Here is an 18,614-nt window from a genome sequence, read left to right on the forward strand (position 1 = left end):
CAGTTTTCACAGTTATCTAGAGGCCTAAGCTTTTGTCCTTAATGGCTTTATTTTTTTTCCCATTTTACATGTTTTACTTTTATACTTAAAAGTAGTTTTGAAACCAGTACTTTTATACTTTTACTTAAAAAGTAAAAAAAAACTTCAGTTGATTCTTCAACTTCTACAGAAGTATTTTAAACCCTAGTATCTATACTTCTACCTACAGAGTAATGAATGAAGAAATACCTGAGTTAGGACTTTTATATTGTAATGAGGCGCTGCGGTATCCAGGGGGCGGAGTCTCGCTGGTTGCTAGGAGATGATCTAACAGCCGTTACGTGTTTACATCAGTTCAGCTACCAGCAGCTGAACCACGTTATACTTTTAGCTTTAAAATACTTTAATATAAACATAAACCAAGCGGAATATCAGCTGAATACACTTGGTTTCCTCTCTCCACACGGTGAGTTTACTTTAAGAAGCTTATTCAATTTATCATTATTATTTTAAACACATTTTTGTGTTTGACAAGAAAGACAGATAGTTAACTAACTTAACTATTTTGTACATTTTACAATTATTAACGTTACCTATTTAACTTCGCTAGTTAACTACTTGGTGCAAAATTAGTTGGTAAACTGAGGTGATTTAATTGGGATAAGCTGCAGTTTCACAGCATGAACGAAAAGCAACTATTGTTCAGCACCTGTTAGTGAGTTAGTCATTTATTTAGTGGGTTAGTCAGTTATTTAGTTATTTAATTACTTATTTAGTTCGTTAGCTAGTTAGTGAGTAGGTTAGTAAATTAATTAGTGAGTTAGTTAATTAGTAAATTCAGCTACTTAATTAGTAAGTTAGTGAGTTAGTAATTAATTAAGTTAGTAAATTAGTTTGTGGGTAAGTTAGTTAGTAAATTAAATAGTAAATTAATTAGTGGGTTATCAAATTAGTAATTGAGTACTTAATTAGCTAGTTAGTAAATAATTAGTGGCTTAGTTTGTTAATTAGTATGTTAGTGAGTCAGTAGGTAATAAAGTTAGTCAATGAATTGCTGGGTTAGTTAATGATTTAATACATTAATTAGTGAGTTCGTGAATTTTTTAAGTAATTATGTTAGTATTTAATTAAATAAGATTAAATATTGGGTTAGTTAGTTAGTAAATTAATTAGTTGGTTAGTAAATTAGTTATTGAGTACATTAATTAGTTAGTTAGTAAATAATTACTGGGTTAGTTTGTTCATTAATATGTTAGTGAGTCAGTAAGTAATTAAGTTGGTCAATGAATTACAGGGTTAGTAAGTTAATTAATTAGTAAATAAAAAAGTGGGTTAGTTAGTTAATTATTTAGTAAGTACATTCATGAATGGGTAAGTTAGTTAATTTGTGAATTAAATAGGGAGTTAGTTAGTTAGTAAATTAATTAGTAAATTACTTAATATGTTAATTTGTAAATTAGATAGTTAGTACATTAATTAGTGAGATAGTGAATTATTTTTTTAGTAATTAAGTTAGTATTTAACTAAATTAATTAAATAGTGGGTTAGTTAGTTAGTAAATTAATTAGTAAATTAATTAGTTGGTTAGTAAATTAGTTATTGAGTACATTAATTAGTTAGTTAGTAAATAATTAGTGGGTTAGTTTGTTCATTAATATGTTAGTGAGTCAGTAAGTAATTAAGTTATTCAATGAATTACTGGGTTAGTTAGTTAATGATTTAGTAAATAAAAAAGTGGGTTAGTTAGTTAATTATTTAGTTAGTACATTAATTAATGGGTTAGTTAGTTACTTAGTCAATTAAATAGTGAGTTAGTTAGTTAGTAAATTAATTAGTAAATTACTTAATATGTTAATTTGTAAATTAGATAGTTAGTACATTAATTAGTGAGATAGTGAATTATTTTTTAAGTAATTAAGTTAGTATTTAATTAAATTAAATTAAATAGTGGGTTAGTTAGTTAGTAAATTGATTAGTAAATTAATTAGTTGGTTAGTAAATTAGTTATTGAGTACATTAATTAGTTAGTAAATAATTAGTGGGTTAGTTTGTTCATTAATATGTTAGTTAGTCAGTAAGTAATTAAGTTAAATTAATTACTGTTTTACATTAATTCTGTTTATTATGTCTATAATATTAGTTTATTTTTTAGTATTTACTTTTTTAGTATAAATATTTAGTATTAATGGTTTTAAATGGCCTCTTCAACCCATGTTGCCAGGTTTACAATTTTCCCGCAAAACTGGGCTCGTTTGATAGTCACGTATTGCAATATTAAAAATATTTTTCACCACATTTCTCTGCATGGCAATGATTATGATTCTATCACATGAAATTATTAACAGTTTAGAGTAATCAAATATTATTTGCATTAAAATTTTCCTTTTGGATTAAAGCAAGATGAGGCATGATATGTATTTATTTTAATTATTTAGCTAATTTGCCCTATATGCGGTTTGCCATCAGTTCTGGTCTAGATTTATTTTTTACTATGCACACTTTTATTATTATTATTATTTTTTTTATATTATTTTAATATTATGTTTTTTTTTTTCAATTCAGCTTCCAATTCATTTTCCAACTAGTGATGTCTAGTGATGAATTTGTGGGTTAGTTAGAAAATTAATTAGTAGGTTAGTTAATAAATTATATAGTCAGTAAATGATTTAGTTAGTTAGTAAATTAATTAGTTCATAAATTATTTAGTGAGTTAGTAAATTAATTAGTTAGTACCATTATTTTTGGGTTAGTTCGTTTGTAAATTAATTCATTAATTAGTAAATTAATTAGTGGGTTAGTAAGTTAATTAGTGAATTAGTTAGATAGTAAAGCGCAGCGACTCAGTTCTGATACATCAGCTCACAGACGCAGCCTTGTGCTGATCCTCATCACCCTAGGAGTGATAAGGGAAAGAGCGCCATCTACTGTACCCACCCAGAGAGAGTAAGACCAACTGTTAGTTAGTAAATTGATTAGTAAATTAATTAGTTGGTTAGTAAATTAGTTATTGAGTACATTAATTAGTTAGTTAGTTATTAAATAATTAGTGGGTAAGGATAGATAGATAGATAGATAGATAGATAGATAGATAGATAGATAGATAGATAGATAGATAGATAGATAGATAGATAGATACTTTTAAACAATTTAACTTAAAATCATTTTACGGGCTTAATTAACCTATTTAAACATTTTATGATTATTAGAAAATGGTGATGGAAGACTATCAGGAGTTTTGCAGGAGGTGTTTGTACAAAGTGAACGAGGAGAGTTCGTGCAGTGCAGAGTCCAGCCACAGGGGGGCGCCATCTGCCATTCATTTCCATGGCAGACCTGTACTACAGCCAATGGTAAAAAAAAATATATATATATATATATATACTGTATATACAGTCTAATTTAACTTGGTTTATTTTAGATGCAATATCAAGAAACAATGTATGTTTTATTACAACGTATATGTGAAAAAGTAATTGAACCATCAATTATTTATAGTATATAAATAATTAATAGTATTATATATACTATAAGTATTATCTATCTGGTTATGAGGTTTAGCTGACTGGACATATCCAGCTTCACATTTAGAGCCCTAGACTGTTTTTTTGCGTGATATTTTAATAGTTAAAGTACCTACATAAAATTACAAACTACATGTTGATATTTACAGTAATATTTAATCATTCTGTTATATTACAAGGAAGTTATACTAATTTTACAGAGAGAGTGCTCATTTATTTATTCATTTAAATTGCCATTAATTCTGTTTATTATGTCTATAATATTAGTTTATTTTTTAGTATTTACTTTTTTAGTATAAATATTTACTATTAATGGTTTTAAATGGCCTCTTCAACCCATGTTGCCAGGTTTACAATTTTCCCGCAAAACTGGGCTCGTTTGATAGTCACGTATTGCGATATTAAAAATATTTTTCACCACATTTCTCTGCATGGCAATGATTATGATTCTATCACATGAAATTATTAACAGTTTAGAGTAATCAAATATTATTTGCATTAAAATTTTCCTTTTGGATTAAAGCAAGATGAGGCATGATATGTATTTATTTTAATTATTTAGCTAATTTGCCCTATATGCGGTTTGCCATCAGTTCTGGTCTAGATTTATTTTTTACTATGCACACATTTATTATTATTATTATTAATTTTTATTATTTTTTTTAATATTATGTTTTTTTTCCAATTCAGCTTCCAATTCATTTTCCAACTAGTGATGTCTAGTGATGAATTTGTGGGTTAGTTAGAAAATTAATTAGTAGGTTAGTCATTTAATTAGTTAGTTAGTAAATTAATTAGTAGGTTAGTTAATAAATTATATAGTCAGTAAATGATTTAGTTAGTTAGTAAATTAATTAGTTCATAAATTATTTAGTGAGTTAGTAAATTAATTAGTTAGTACAATTATTTTTGGGTTAGTTCGTTTGTAAATTAATTCATTAATTAGTAAATTAATTAGTGGGTTAGTAAGTTAATTAGTGAATTAGTTAGATAGTAAAGCGCAGCGACTCAGTTCTGATACATCAGCTCACAGACGCAGCCTTGTGCTGGTCCTCATCACCCTAGGAGTGATGAGGGGAAAGAGCGCCATCTACTGTACCCACCCAGAGAGAGCAAGACCAACTGTGCTCTCTCTGGGCTCTGCCAGCTGATGGCAAGTTGCATGACCAGGATTCAAGCCAGCTATCTCCCGATCATAGTGGCAGCATTTTAGACCACTGAACCACTTGGCATCCTGTCCTATGCACATTATTTATGGTTTCTTCCATGTTATTCGCATTGCAAAAGTATTAGAGCCCTACACTGCGTGACTCAAATGTGCTTTACCATACAAAGTTAAACAGGAGTGAAAGGGTTAAACCTTTTAGGACCTGCTCTATGGACAAACAGGTCTGGATGGCATAAAAAAATATTTTTATATCTTAAAAAAAAAACAGGCTTCTGTTCTGTTCCTTTGTACCGGACCTGAGTCAGGAACACAACTGGGTTCAGAAACTACCAAACAGAATAAAGTGCTCAGCCGAACGTTCACAATAAGAAGCACAGTGGGAGTTCTGGAGTGGGCAGTAAGAGTTTTTCTCCAATTAAAACAGAGGAGTTCTTACTTAAAAACCTCCCAGTTCATCTAAAGGAAAGCTGCTCTCCGGGGAAGAGTGCACTCAGACGGCTCCTCAACAATATAAAACTCAATATTAAATAATAGGAAATGCTGGCAGAACTACTTAACCCAAGCGGTTGTTTTTTTTTCCCATAAAATCCTGAGTACGTTTCCCAACAATATACAGAAAGATGATAAATCCTTGTTAGATGCAGGATTTATCATCTGCCTGTATTATATTATTTATTACCCAAGTGGTTGTTTTTATCCATAAAATTAATTTGCGTTTTGCAAAACAAAATACTTTTTTTTTTTAAATATTTTTGTTCTGTACTTTTGTTTATTATAAGTTAAATCAAACCAAAGCTCACTTTAAAATCCAAATATGTTACTCCACATTAGGGGTGGGCGATATGGCCCTAAAATAATATCACGATATTTCATGGTATTTTCGCGATAACGATACTCTTGGCGATATGACAAAACACTTAAAAAATATATATCACAAATACACTATACACTGCAAGAAAAAAATATATATAAATATATATATTTATATATTAAATATATATTATATATATATATATTATATATATTATATATATATATATATATATATATATATATATATATATATATATATATATATATATATATATATATATATATATTAAATATATATATTTTATTATAACATACAATATAATACTGCACACCCCTAAGAACCTTCTACTCTTCTACTCTCTATTTATTTTTTTTATTCTTGGGATATTTATCTATCTATTTTGTATATTCTATTTCTTTTATTGTATTCTTTTTTTATCTATATATCTATTAATAACAGCTCTTTGGGTGTAAAACTGGATCGTGAGATCACAATTTCGTTCCACCTCATGTACCACATGTGATGCGAATGACAATAAAATCTCCTTGAATCCTCCTTGAATCCTTGAATTTGATCAGATTTGTAACAGAAGTCAGTGATCCAGAATGTCATGATACTAATAATAATGCACTCCAAATATCTCCATATATCCAGGATTACAGTAAAGTAAATGATACTGGACAGATATAATCTGTCTCTAGTAGATATATAATGGGAAATGGGGTGGGTGATATGGCACGATATTTTAGGGTATAATATCGTTCACGATATTTCAAAATTTTGACGATATTATCGGGTACGATACGATATGGCACAGCCCTACTCCACATTACATTTACTGCTGTTAGAAAAAAATATGCATTCAATGTCTGAATTATATACATACACGACAAAAACTGATCAGTTTTCACCTAATATTTAAAACAATATAACAGATTTAGTATTATTATTATGTATTGGCATGTTAATTCTGTTGTATGCTTACTATACTATCCATACACTCAGTAGCTTTGGGTCCTGTGTTTTAAATTTTGTCTACTGAGAGTATTTCTTACGATGCAGTTCTTTTATTAAAAATAATGTTTTACTTTACGTTTCATAAAGATTTTTTGCAGCAGTTAATATAACCTTATTTTGGGTAGATAACCCAAACCGTCCCTGTCTGTTCGCAGAACAAGACATTACCCAAAATTATTTATATTGCAGTATATTGTCATTGTTGCGATTCATTGCTCTCATCACTGACCTCGCGTGTAAAGCCGGTGTTGTGCTGAATTCAGCACCCCCGCCAGGAAAAGCACCCTCTCTCGGAAGCGTGCTCTCACGTCTTCATGGCTTTAACTTTACTTAGAAAATGGAAATACTTAAGATGATGTTCTAAACTACGCTGAATCATAAGAAATAAGGAAAAAGAAACAAGAAACAGGTCACTTAGATATCAATAGTTTCAAAATAAATGTTTATTTTAAAACAATTTTTGGGGGGGGAGAAATCCACCTATTTCTCCCCGGTTTCTACGCCAATGCGTAGAAACAGTGTGCATTCGGGTGCATATTTAAAATTGAGCTCTTTCAACCACAGACGCAGCTCCCGTTCTGCAGACTGTGGTGTTTAAAAGTTAAATGGAGCTTCTAAACACTGAGATCTTTCTGTGTTGTGTTGCTAAATTAATTAAATTAATCATTATGTACGTTTATTATCATTGTGGTTATATCTATCTATATCTATATCAAAAATTCCCACATAAAGTGAACATAAAAGGAGAATTGAAGCATTTCTCTATAATTAAGACTTTTAAAGAGTGTACAATCTTGAAGAAATCGGATCAGTTGTGCCAAACTGTGAAACTCTGTGTGTGTGTGTGTGTGTGTGTGTGTGTGTGTGTGTGTAGCTAAGCGAAGAGCAGCGTGTAGAAATGGCTAAACAAAGGCAGAAAGCGATGGAGAGAGAGAGCGAGAGACATACACTGAGAACCAGCTCTCTGCTGGAACGAGCCCAGGACGTCCTCAACCACTTACAGGTAACAGTGCACTCTACTCAACACCATAATCATCACACTCAACACCACAATATACTCAACGACATAATCATCAGACTTATATGCAGTAAACCCACATCATCCCTGGATTTAACCCTACAACTGAACTCAAAACGACAATCATCAGACTTAACTGTATATCAAACCCACAACATAATCATCAGACTCAACACCACAATATACTCAACACCATGCTAATCATTCTCAAGACCACAATCATCAGACTCAATGCCACAATATACTAATCAACATAATCACCAGACTCAACACCACAATCATCAGACTCAATGCCACAATATACTAATCAACATAATCATCAGACTCAAGACCACAATCATCAGACTCAATGCCACAATATACTAATCAACATAATCATCAGACTCAACACTACAATCAGCAGACTCAATGCCACAATATACTAATCAACATAATCACCAGACTCAACACCACAATCATCAGACTCAATGCCACAATATACTAATCAACATAATCATCAGACTCAACACTACAATCATTAGACTCAGTGCCACAATATACTAATCAACATAATCAGCAGACTCAACACCACAATCATCAGACTCAATATGACAATATACCTAACACCATAATAATTAGACTTAATATGACATTATACTCAACACCATAATCTTTATGCTCAACACCATAACCATCAGGCTTAACACCATAATCATCAGACTCAACACCATAACCATCAGGCTTAACAGTATAATCATCAGACTCAACGCCATAATCTTTATGCTTAACACCATAATCATCAGACTCAACACCATAATCATCAGGCTTAACACCATACTCATCAGACTCATATTTAACAACATATTTAACACCATAATAATCAGACTTAACATCACAATATACTCAACACCATAATCATCATACTTAATATGACAATATACTCAACACCATACTCATCAGACTCAACACCATAATCATCAGACTTAACATCACAATATACTCAACACCATAATCATCATACTTAATATGAAAATATACTAAACACCACAATCATCATAGTCAACACCACAATCATCAGACTCAAGGCCACAATATACTCAACACCACAATCATCATACTCAGTATGACAATATACTCAACACCATACTCATCAGACTCAACACCATAATCATCAGACTCAACATCACAATATACTCAACACCATAATCATCATACTCAATACATCAATATACTTAATACCATAGTCATCATACTCAATATGACAATATACTCAACACCATAATCATCAGATTCCACACCATAATCATCAGACTTAACACCATAATAATCAGACTTAACACCATAATCATCAGACTCAATATGACAGTATACTCAACACCATAATCATCAGATTCAACACCACAGTATTCTCAATACCATAATCATCAGACTCAAAATGATAATATACTCAAAACATAACATCAACATCAGACTCTTCACACTCATCATTACTTTAAACCCACAACACAGTCACCACATATAAACACTACAACTAAACAGAACAAACCCAACAGTGCACTCTACTTAACACCATAATCAGACTCAGCACAACTTTTACATCATAAATATCAGACTCAATACAAAACTAATCTCAGCATCATAACTATCAGACTCAACACTAAGCTAATCTCACTGTAATCATCAGACTCAGAAATAAACTTATACAGATAGAAATTAGAGCCAAATTGAAATGCAAACACTACTGTGGAAGAATGTAAATGTAATCCACGAGATGCATTGCTTTTTTATTTTTAATCACTAACATGCAGAATATGTACAAAAATCAAATGCAAATGCAAACCACTATTACATTACATTTTACTGCACTTGATCTCTTCATTAAAAAATGTTTAACAAGAATTTACATTTTCAGAATTGCACACAAACTTCCTTAAAATGCAAATAGCTCAATACCATTGTGTTCCACTGTGTGGCGCTGGCTACGGAGGTTCAAAAGCAAATCAATATGCACAGGATTGCATTTCGTCTAGGAGCAGTGGGGAATTTGTGCCAAAATGAAATGTAATCACTGTCCAATCAGAACCAACTACTGAACTTGAGGCAGGGCTGAGAAACTGCCCTGTATGCTAATAAAAAAAGCATTTTGTGGATTGCATTTACATTTTTCCAGGGTACTGTTTGCTTTTCAATTTGGCACTAAATCCTCTTCATACCCTTACCATATTCAGAGAAAACACCCATATATTAACCCCAAAATCTAACACTGTACTGACCTCAACAAAATGTTTCTAAAGGTGCAAAATACGTCTCACTGTGAAGCAGAGCAGGGTGCTATCGGCTCTCCTCCAGACCCTCAGGATCTAAACCTCAGGAAAACAGTCGCTGAAGACCTGGCGCCCTGCAGGGTCTCCAGCGCTTGGCGAAGAGAGACCCTCAGACTTCTAAACAGTCGGATGGAGAGAGTGGAGAAGAGTGGAGAAAAGACGAGTGAAACAAGAACACAGCCGAGCTATTCTGGAGATGCTTATAAAGATGGTGAGAATAAAGCTGGAGAAGATACCCTGTCTGATAAGGAGAACGAGAGCCTCACACCAGAGCGCCCTCTTGTGGTGAAGTCTAGGAATACCTCTATTCGATGTTCTGTTGAGTCATGTGACTCTCCATTGGGTAGTCTTTCGCTGTGTGCCAGTCTTACGGGTTCCTACGCCCAGTTGCCGAGCCCCCTGCCCAGCTGCAACCCCATCACCCACCGCTTACGAAAACCAGCTCTGGCATCTTCAAGCAACATCCTCATCTCAGTCCCTGTCACTGAACTGGAGCTCAACAAGACAATGCCAGTCCAGTCTGAATCCCATGCTCCTGATTATCCTCCCCCTACTGGAGGAGACTGGAACTGCAGTTGCCCTGAGTTAGGCAGTCAAACGCCGCCTATGCCTAAGACCTCCACCCCCACTGACCATCATATCACCACAAGACCCACCACACCCATAGAGACCAGCACACTGAACCACAGTTCCCCGTTCCAGCGTTCCCCACCAGCTCCACTCAACCAGTCCTACGATGTGGAGAGTCCAGCTCCCAACATCCTCAGGCCCCACGTCGGATCAGGTTCCAGACCCTTTACTGCACCCCTCCAACGCAGACTGGAGTTCACAGGGAGACCACAGCTCTCCCCAGAGGACCAGAAGACCCAGGGGCATAAAACCAGTAATACACTTCAGGATAGAGGTCAGTACCAATCCCATGCATTTTATCTCCCCTGCAGTCCTATCAGAATCTCTCAGAAGCTTCATGATAGCTTTATATTAACAAATGTATTTTTTTTTTTAGCTATTTTGAGAATTTCTATTTATGTATGGTAATTGTAACCATAAATGTAAACTATGCAATTTAAGACAGCTTCTCATTAAATGTTTTTTTTTTTTTTCTACATAGTAAATGAATAGTAAGATGATCCAGACTCATGTAGTAACTTAAGAGTGTTAAACAAACCAAAATAGGTGCTGTTATCTGGGGAGCTTTTAACTTATCTTGTGCAGCAGAAGGAACTCTTGCTCTTCTATTCTTTTCTGGGTCGGTCCTAATGAGAGCCAGTTCCATCATTTTTACGTTTTTGACTGTATTGAGGATGCTCAAATATTCACTATTCACTGTATACCTGTAACTCTACCTCTTCACTACTTTATAACTGATGCTCTCAAACACTTTATTAAGAGACAATAAATTCAAGTAATTAAATCTTGATGAGTTCAGCACAGCTGTTAACTGAAAGCCTGAATTCCAGGTGACTCTACCTCATAAAGCCGAGATGTGCAAAGCAAGAGGTGCTAAAATATAAAACATATTCTGGTTTGTTGAACACTTTGTAGCTTTTTGGATGACTTGGATAGTATTAATCTACAATGCAGAACATTTTAATATATATAATAATGAAAAAATAATAAATTTGAGGTGTGTCCAAACTTTAAGTTGCAACCGTGCTGGTTCAGTTCCCTAAATGATTCTCTGGAGCAGATGCCTAATTCCAGTCTCTGAAATGATGGTGCTTCATTCAATACTTTTAAAGTATCTGGTGTATCCACAGATCAGCAGAAGGCGATGTGTTACCTGACCGCTTTGGCCCGAGGCTTCCTCACACGCAGACTCCTTCATACTGAGAAAATCAAACACCTGCGCAAAACTATACAGGTACACCCAATTACACACCGGGAGTAAACACAAGGTAACCGTACGCATGGCCTCCATTCACATGGTTGGGCACGTGCTTGTAAAGTTGAGCATGTGTTGAAAGCTGTGCTCCTCAGTCCAGCACAGTTTTGCAGCGCAGATATTTCCAGTTACAGCTGAATTCACGCTTTTAATCCCAGAAAAACAAACGCTCTTATTTACCTTTTAAAAAGCCATTTAAATACTGATTAAAGGGAAGATTACTGTTGTTTTGCTGTTTTTTTCGGGTTTTGAGAGCTCTGCGCTGACTCAGCTCTTGATTTGTCCAGGCGTGAGACAGTGCGCGGGTGGGGGCGGGGCTGGTGACATCATGGGCGATATATATCGAAGAAAAAAGAAAATTTGCAATGTAAAATGTTTCCAATATCGTGCAGCTCTATTTCTGAATGAAATTTCTCACTAGGCAAAGGTCATATAGGGTATTTAGAAAGTGTACACTTAAAATGTGTTAATATCACAGTAATGAACTGTATTTATTTGTGTGTTCAGGATTCGATGGAGTTAAATCGTTGTTTCCAGGCTGATGCCCAGCAAAGAAGAGCCTCCTTTACCCCACAGGACCTTTCTCTTCAACACAGAGTCAGAGCACAGGTAACACACCACACACACACACACACACACACACACATCTCAGATGTGCACATGTATTCTTATATACACATGCAGTCTGTACCTATACTTTACTTGCGCTTTCAGAGGTAATCCATGTTCTTCCTTTCCTGTACCCGTGCTGATGAGTGCCAGTTTCATCATAGCGTTTTTGATGTTTGATATTAAATGGTTAAGTGAATATGTATTTGTTTGTGTGTCTCTATAGTTGCGTGCAGCTTTGTCTAAAGTCCATGAGATCTTCTTTGTTTGGCCTCTGAGAAGCAGACTAGCTCTGCTGCAGCAGGACCGGGAGCTACGCAACACAAGGAGACACCAAGAAAAGGTACAGAAACACTTCATCCGCTGGCTTCATCCATTTAAACCATGCATTAAAGCTGTTGTGTAAAGGATGCACAGAAAATAAGATTAAAACTCTGATTTAAAGTCTTTCCTGATTCCAAAACTCAAATCTAAGCTAAAAAGATGCCAAAGCTAAGTTTGACCTTGGGCCAGATATTTTCCAAGCCATTACATGGCCACAAAAAAAAATCTGTTTTGGAAATTAAGTGTAATGATGGGATGGAGTGCTACAGACTAGTAGCTCTCCAGCCCAGAGGGTTGTTGAACCCAATTGCAGAACAGTTGATCTCAAAGCAGGTAAACCCCCCCCCCAAAAAAGGAATAAATAAATAAATAAACAAACCGCTCTTCATGCGGGATCGTCAGGGTTGTGGTCCAATACACTACCGCTGCCACGTCTAGTGAATTGGGACACGGCTTATAAGGAGATAGGAGCCCAAAAACTGACAAAAAAACGAGAAAGAGTGAAAACTAAAGTCATGCCGAGCGCGACAGAGAGAGAGACAGGGGAGGAGTGTAAACAAAAGCTCACCAGAGAAGCTATATTTCAAACACAGGCCAGATGTTTCATGCTTCAATGTCTATTGCCGAACCCTGGCATGAAAGCTTTCAACAGGCACAAAGTTCAGGAGTTAATAGGATCCTAACAGGACCTACAGCTAGAGCTGGGTATCGAAATTCGATACCAAAAAGGTATCGGCCAAAATGTCTCGGTACTGCAGATTAACGAAAGGTCTAAAAAAAAAAAATAAAAAAAAAAAAAGAAGAAGAAAGTGAGTTTTTAATTAAATAAATGTTCATTTCTGTATCCATAGGAGAAATCTAAGAGCCCACTGGACCAGCAAGGCCTGTCTTCTGCTACGCAGAAATCTCTGGAACGGAAAAAACAGAGGTGGGAAACATGTCTTTGTGCTCAAAAGAGGCTTAAACTGGAGGCTTAAATCTCCATGAAGCTGCTTTGTGACGACATTAAAGATGGACCAATCAGTGTTTAGTGGCCAATCACTTGCTACAAAGTAAAGTATTGTCTTTTAGGTAGTGATTTCTAATACAATACCTGCCTAAATATCTCAATACTGATGTATTTGGACACTTTGAGAAAATCGGATCACAAATAGAGTGCAGATTCGAATCAATGATTCTAAACATTGTTTAAAAGCCCATGTGTTGATATCAGGCTCTGAGCTGATGTAAACAATAACACACCTGAGAGGAAACTCAGAGATGACACAGAGCTCTCCTCAGAGATGAAAAATATCAGCCTGTTTCATATATTTTGGCAAACATTTGTCCAATATTGATACATAGCCTATTGATCTTTTCATTTGTAGACAACATCCACAATCTGAAGGTAGAAAAATAGGTAGAGTAGAGTAACAGATGGGCTTTAATTGTGCTTTTACCTTAAAGTGTAAATTATGATTTTGCTGATTTTGATGGAATTGCTAATGAGTGTAGGTATAAGGTAAATGTATCTAATAAAAAGGAGCAGATACAAGCATAAGCCCATCATTAGCATAACTGACTCACCTGTTCTGTCTTTTTAGGGTTGGCATAAAGATCCAACTCAAACCAAAGAATTCCACAACAAGCGTCCTGCAGTCCACTCAGAGGCAGGATGTATTCATCAATTCTCAGAAGCTTAAACCTGTGTAAGTGCTTTACCCGTGAGTCATGCAAGGGCACTGAGTGCATTCTATTGGCTAAAACCACAAATTTGAAGGACAGGACATTTGAAGCATATTAAATCTCAGTCTGAGCACATATACAGTTTTATAATAAAGAATATACACTGACTTTATGTTCCGGCAGAACACTTAAGGCCAATTTATACATCTGCGTCGAACCTACACCATAGCCTGCGCATTGTCGCGTACCCTACGCCGTAGGGTATGTAACTATGCATCGCGCTACATGAACAGCCGCAGCCTCATGTCCCCTCCTACACATTCCCTCCCTCGCAATTTAAACTGCAGAGCGTCGCAGAGCCGCTGATACACGCACACAGAAGTATAAACGTGCTCCGCTGCTTAGCTGGATACACGTAGGCTACAGCGTAGGTTCGACGCACAAGTATAAATTAGGCTTTAGTCAGAGTGGCTAAACATTTTACAGCACGGCTGCAACCGGCACCGAAACAAGTGATTATAACTAAAAAAATAAAAGAGTCAAACTCCATAAGGTTAATACATTTACATGCTGGCTACTTGACATAACAAGGCTGGAGGTAGAGCGAGGTAGAGCATTTTAGAGTGAGGCAAATCAATGAAGAGTGAAGTAGAGAGCGGTAGAGTGAGACAGAGTGAGGTAAAGAGGGGTAGAGCAAAGTAGAGTGAAGTAAGACTAAGTCGAGAGAATTAGAGTGAGACAAAATGAGGCAGAGCAAAGAGGTAGACTAAAAATGGATCATTTAGAGTGAGGTAGAGCCAGGTAGAGTGCGGTAAAGAGGGGTAGAGCAAAGTAGAGTGAGATAGGGCCATTTCAAGTGAGGTAAGACAAAGTAGAGTGAGATAGAGTGAGACCGAGTGAGGTAGAGGAAAGTTGAGTGAGGTCAGACAATTTAAAGTGAAGTAGAGCAAAGTAGAATGAGGTAGGACAATTTAGAGTGAGGTAGAGCAAAGTAAAGTGGGGTAGAGTGAGACAGAGTGAGGTAGAGCAAAACAGAGTGAAGTAGAGTGAGGGTAGAGAGAGGAAGAGTGAGGTAGAGAGAAACAGAGTGATGTAGAGCAAAGTAGAGCAAGATAGAGTGTGAGAGAGTGAGGTAGAGCAAAGTAGAGTGAGGTAGAGTGTGAGAGAGTGAGGTAGAGCAAAGTAGAGTGAGGTAGATTAAGAGAGTGAGGTAGAGCAAAGTAGAGTGAGGGAGGATAATTTATAGTTAGGTAGAGTAAGGTAGAGTCAGACAGAGTGAGGTAGAACAAAGTAGAGTGAGGTAGAGCAAAGTAGAGTGAGGTAGAGCAAAGTAGAGTGAGGTAGAGTGAGACAAGTTAAGGTAGAACAAAGCAGAGTGAGGTAGAGTGGTGCAGAGAGAGGTAGGACAATTTAGAGTGAGACAGAGCAAAGCAGAGTGAGGTAGAGTGGGGCAGAGTGAGGTAGTGCAAAGTTGAGTATGGTAGGATAATTTAAAGTGGGGTAGAGTGAATTAGAGTGAGGTAGAGTGAGACAGTGTGAGGTAGAGCAAAGTAGAGTGAGGTAGAGTGAAGTAGGACAATTAAGAGTAAGGTAGAGTGAAGTTGTTTGGAGTAGAGTGAGGTACAGTTAGGTAGAACAAGGTAACGCATGGTAGAGTCAGAGTGAGGTAGAGTGAGGTAGAGTGAGGATGTGCTAGGCGAATAGAGGTAGAGTGATGTAGTACAAGGTACAGCAAGTTAGAGTGAGGCATGAGCGAGAAAGGGAGTGAACAGATTAAATTAAAAATAATAACTAATTACTTGTCTAAATTTTAGAAAGTAGAATAAAGTATTTCAGCAAAACCTTTAAAATGATCTGTATAATACTGTGAGCTGATTGGTTGGTGAACTGATGCTTGAGATATATCCAGTGCATGTTAAAAAGTGTTTAAAACTGGAGTTTAAATGTTTATGTTTATATGATGCTGAAAAATGTATATTGTTCTGTGTTGAGAAATGAGAAAATATTTTAATATAAAAATTGTCATGGGATGTTATGAGCATATTGTATCTTCGATTGACAGGTAAAAGATAAATAATTAAATCAATATAATAAAAAAAATATATAATATAAAATATAAATATATATAATATGTGTGTCTGTCGCCCCCTGCAGGAGAGTGGTGAGAAGGACCTCCTTTGCTCATCCTTTACTGGACTAGTGGACTCTCTCTCTCCAGTGTTTCATCAATGTTCAAAGGTTTTAAGCAAATGTGGGGGTGGGGCGGGGGGGGGGGGGGGATGGAGGATAGACCTTTTTTTCATTTACTTCACACATAAATAGCACAGTTTTTTCTAAGTTAATTTCTTTAATTAACCTTCGTTTACCACATTTTGTACTATTTTAATAGCTATTTTTAAATAAATGTTTTTTATAGCTTCATGTTGTTTTGTCATATGAAAAGAAAAGAGCATTATTATTATTATAGAAGCACAGAAAACACAGCGAGACAGTCCTGGTCTTAGACGGAACGAGCAGGCCTCTGGCTGAACTTACTGAAGATATATGTGAAGAATGTCCAAACAGAGAGCCGACACTTCCGGAATCCCAGATATTTAAGGGTCTGGGTACACAAACACTTCAGAAGCCCATTTGTTTAAAGGCAAAGGGGAAAGAGAATGTTCACACTTACAAAAAACTGCCATGCTGCTCAGAAAAATCACGCTAGAGCTCAAAAACTCTCATATAGGGAGGATTTAAAGACAATTTGGGCGTTTTTTACACCCTAAAGTCCAGACCAGAGTCTGAACCAAGCTTTATTTGTGTGTTACACTGTATTCTGCACATGTAGTTTCAGTTTCACACTGAAGTTTAGTGACTAAGTGCACTAAACAACTTTACTACATCCTGTCATCATCACCTATGTGGGCGGAGTCTCTCTATACTTCACACTGATTGGTTTGTGAAATGTTATAAGTTTCGGAGAGTTGACTTTCCAAGTGTTGTGTTGAATTCTGCCTCTCTTCGAGTGCAGGTTTGTCCAGCAGCAGAATGAGTGTAACAGATTCCCTTCAGACTACTTTTATTTCTGTTTATAATCCATCCATCCATCCATCCATCCATGTTACTTTATTTCAATAGTTCAGTTCAAAATGTGAAACTCATATATTATATAGATGTATTAAAACATTTAAAGACCAACTGGTACTTTTGGCAGTGTGGGCAGTGTGCCAAGTCCTGCTGGAAAATGAAATCTGCATCTCTATTAAAGTTGTCAGCAGAGACAACAGATTTTACACGAAAACACTGCACTGATATTGGACTTGATATAACACAGTGGACCAACATCCGCAGATGACACTTCATCACTTCATGCTTCCCTCTGCTGACAACTTTTATAGAGATGCAGATTTCATTTTCCAGCAGGACTTGGCACACTGCCCACAGCACTGCCAAAAGTACCAATTGGTCTTATGTAATATTCAAATTTTCTGAGACACTGATTTGTGGGTTTTTATTGGCTGTAAACCGTAATCATCAACAACAATAAAAGTAATAATATTTTAAAATAGATCACTCTGTGTGTAATACAGCTATATATGAGTTTCACATTTTGAACTAAATTACTGAAATATTTATCAGTGCCATTCTAATCATATATGTACATTAGCCATGCTTTTTTCGTCATAAATTTACCTCAGCAGTGCTATTACTTTAACAAATTTAGTTAAGCAGTACTACTCTGGTCAGATGTAGGCATTTAAATCTAATGAAAAAAATAAATAAATAAATGCTACTAATGTTACAATGCTAGCCCTGTACCACTTGTATATTCAGCTGGAAAACAGGCAGATTTTGAAGACAAAATTGATACCTAAACATAATAAGTGATGCCGAACGAGCAGTAAGAATCAGCGTAAAAATGAACTTAAACCTGTCGTACGTCGGCTCCCTGCTGGCTCTGGACACTCTGCCAGAGTGTGCCGCTCCTTAAAAGAATCGTTGTTCTTATTTAATCTTATTTACTATAACAAAATATGTTTAATTTACATTTTTGGTCAAATCTTTTCGGTTGCCATGTGCATATGGCTGTGCTCTTAATACGGTTAATTCTTAAAACGTTCTTTCTTCATGTTCTTTTCTATGAGTATTTAAAAATAAATAGTTAAATGAAATCAAAAAGAAGACCAAATACAAACCTACCATTTTTATTTACCTTACCATCACATTCAAAGTAGAATTATTATGCAAAGCAATTGATATAAATAATACAAATAATAATAATAATAATAATACTATCGTATATTTTGTGTTCTGGTCAAGTTGGCGGAA

General features: G+C 35.3%; 2 protein-coding genes across 4 annotated transcripts in view; one reads left to right on the forward strand and one right to left on the reverse strand.

Moving 5' to 3' along the window:
• Positions 1–295: 295 nt before the first annotated feature.
• LOC103035515 (centriolar coiled-coil protein of 110 kDa) lies at positions 296–16,577 on the forward strand. Of its 3 annotated transcripts, XM_022670308.2 has the most exons (10): positions 297–445; positions 3,186–3,329; positions 7,374–7,502; positions 9,791–10,724; positions 11,581–11,684; positions 12,213–12,314; positions 12,541–12,657; positions 13,490–13,566; positions 14,222–14,326; positions 16,458–16,577. In XM_022670308.2, the coding sequence occupies exons 2-10, from the start codon at positions 3,189–3,191 to the stop codon at positions 16,501–16,503; spliced, it is 1,755 nt and encodes a 584-aa protein (XP_022526029.1). In that variant the 5' UTR covers positions 297–445; positions 3,186–3,188; the 3' UTR covers positions 16,504–16,577. The 3 variants fall into 3 exon arrangements, with proteins under 3 accessions (XP_049320519.1, XP_049320518.1, XP_022526029.1); XM_049464562.1 differs by lacking the exon at positions 13,490–13,566 and having other exon boundaries at positions 296–445; XM_049464561.1 differs by lacking the exons at positions 13,490–13,566; positions 16,458–16,577 and having other exon boundaries at positions 296–445; positions 14,222–14,470.
• The window catches only part of LOC103022747 (rho GTPase-activating protein SYDE1), a 53,545-nt gene continuing 46,041 nt past the window's right edge, over positions 11,111–18,614 (reverse strand). Inside the window, exon 9 of the transcript XR_007424326.1 lies at positions 11,111–11,290. The gene's annotated coding sequence lies outside the window, so the exon portion shown is untranslated. The remainder of the gene's footprint in view (positions 11,291–18,614) is intronic.

This window comes from Astyanax mexicanus, chromosome 15 (genome assembly GCF_023375975.1).
Source record: "Astyanax mexicanus isolate ESR-SI-001 chromosome 15, AstMex3_surface, whole genome shotgun sequence".
Lineage (NCBI taxonomy): Eukaryota > Metazoa > Chordata > Actinopteri > Characiformes > Acestrorhamphidae > Astyanax > Astyanax mexicanus.

Bases quoted from the DNA above. Each gene is read 5' to 3' on its own strand.
- LOC103035515 (XM_022670308.2), top strand. From the start codon at position 3,189: ATGGTGATGGAAGACTATCAGGAGTTTTGCAGGAGGTGTTTGTACAAA. The intron at 3,330-7,373 runs GTAAAAAAAAAT...GTGTGTGTGTAG, and splicing joins GACCTGTACTACAGCCAATG to CTAAGCGAAGAGCAGCGTGT. The intron at 10,725-11,580 runs GTCAGTACCAAT...GTGTATCCACAG, and splicing joins TAATACACTTCAGGATAGAG to ATCAGCAGAAGGCGATGTGT.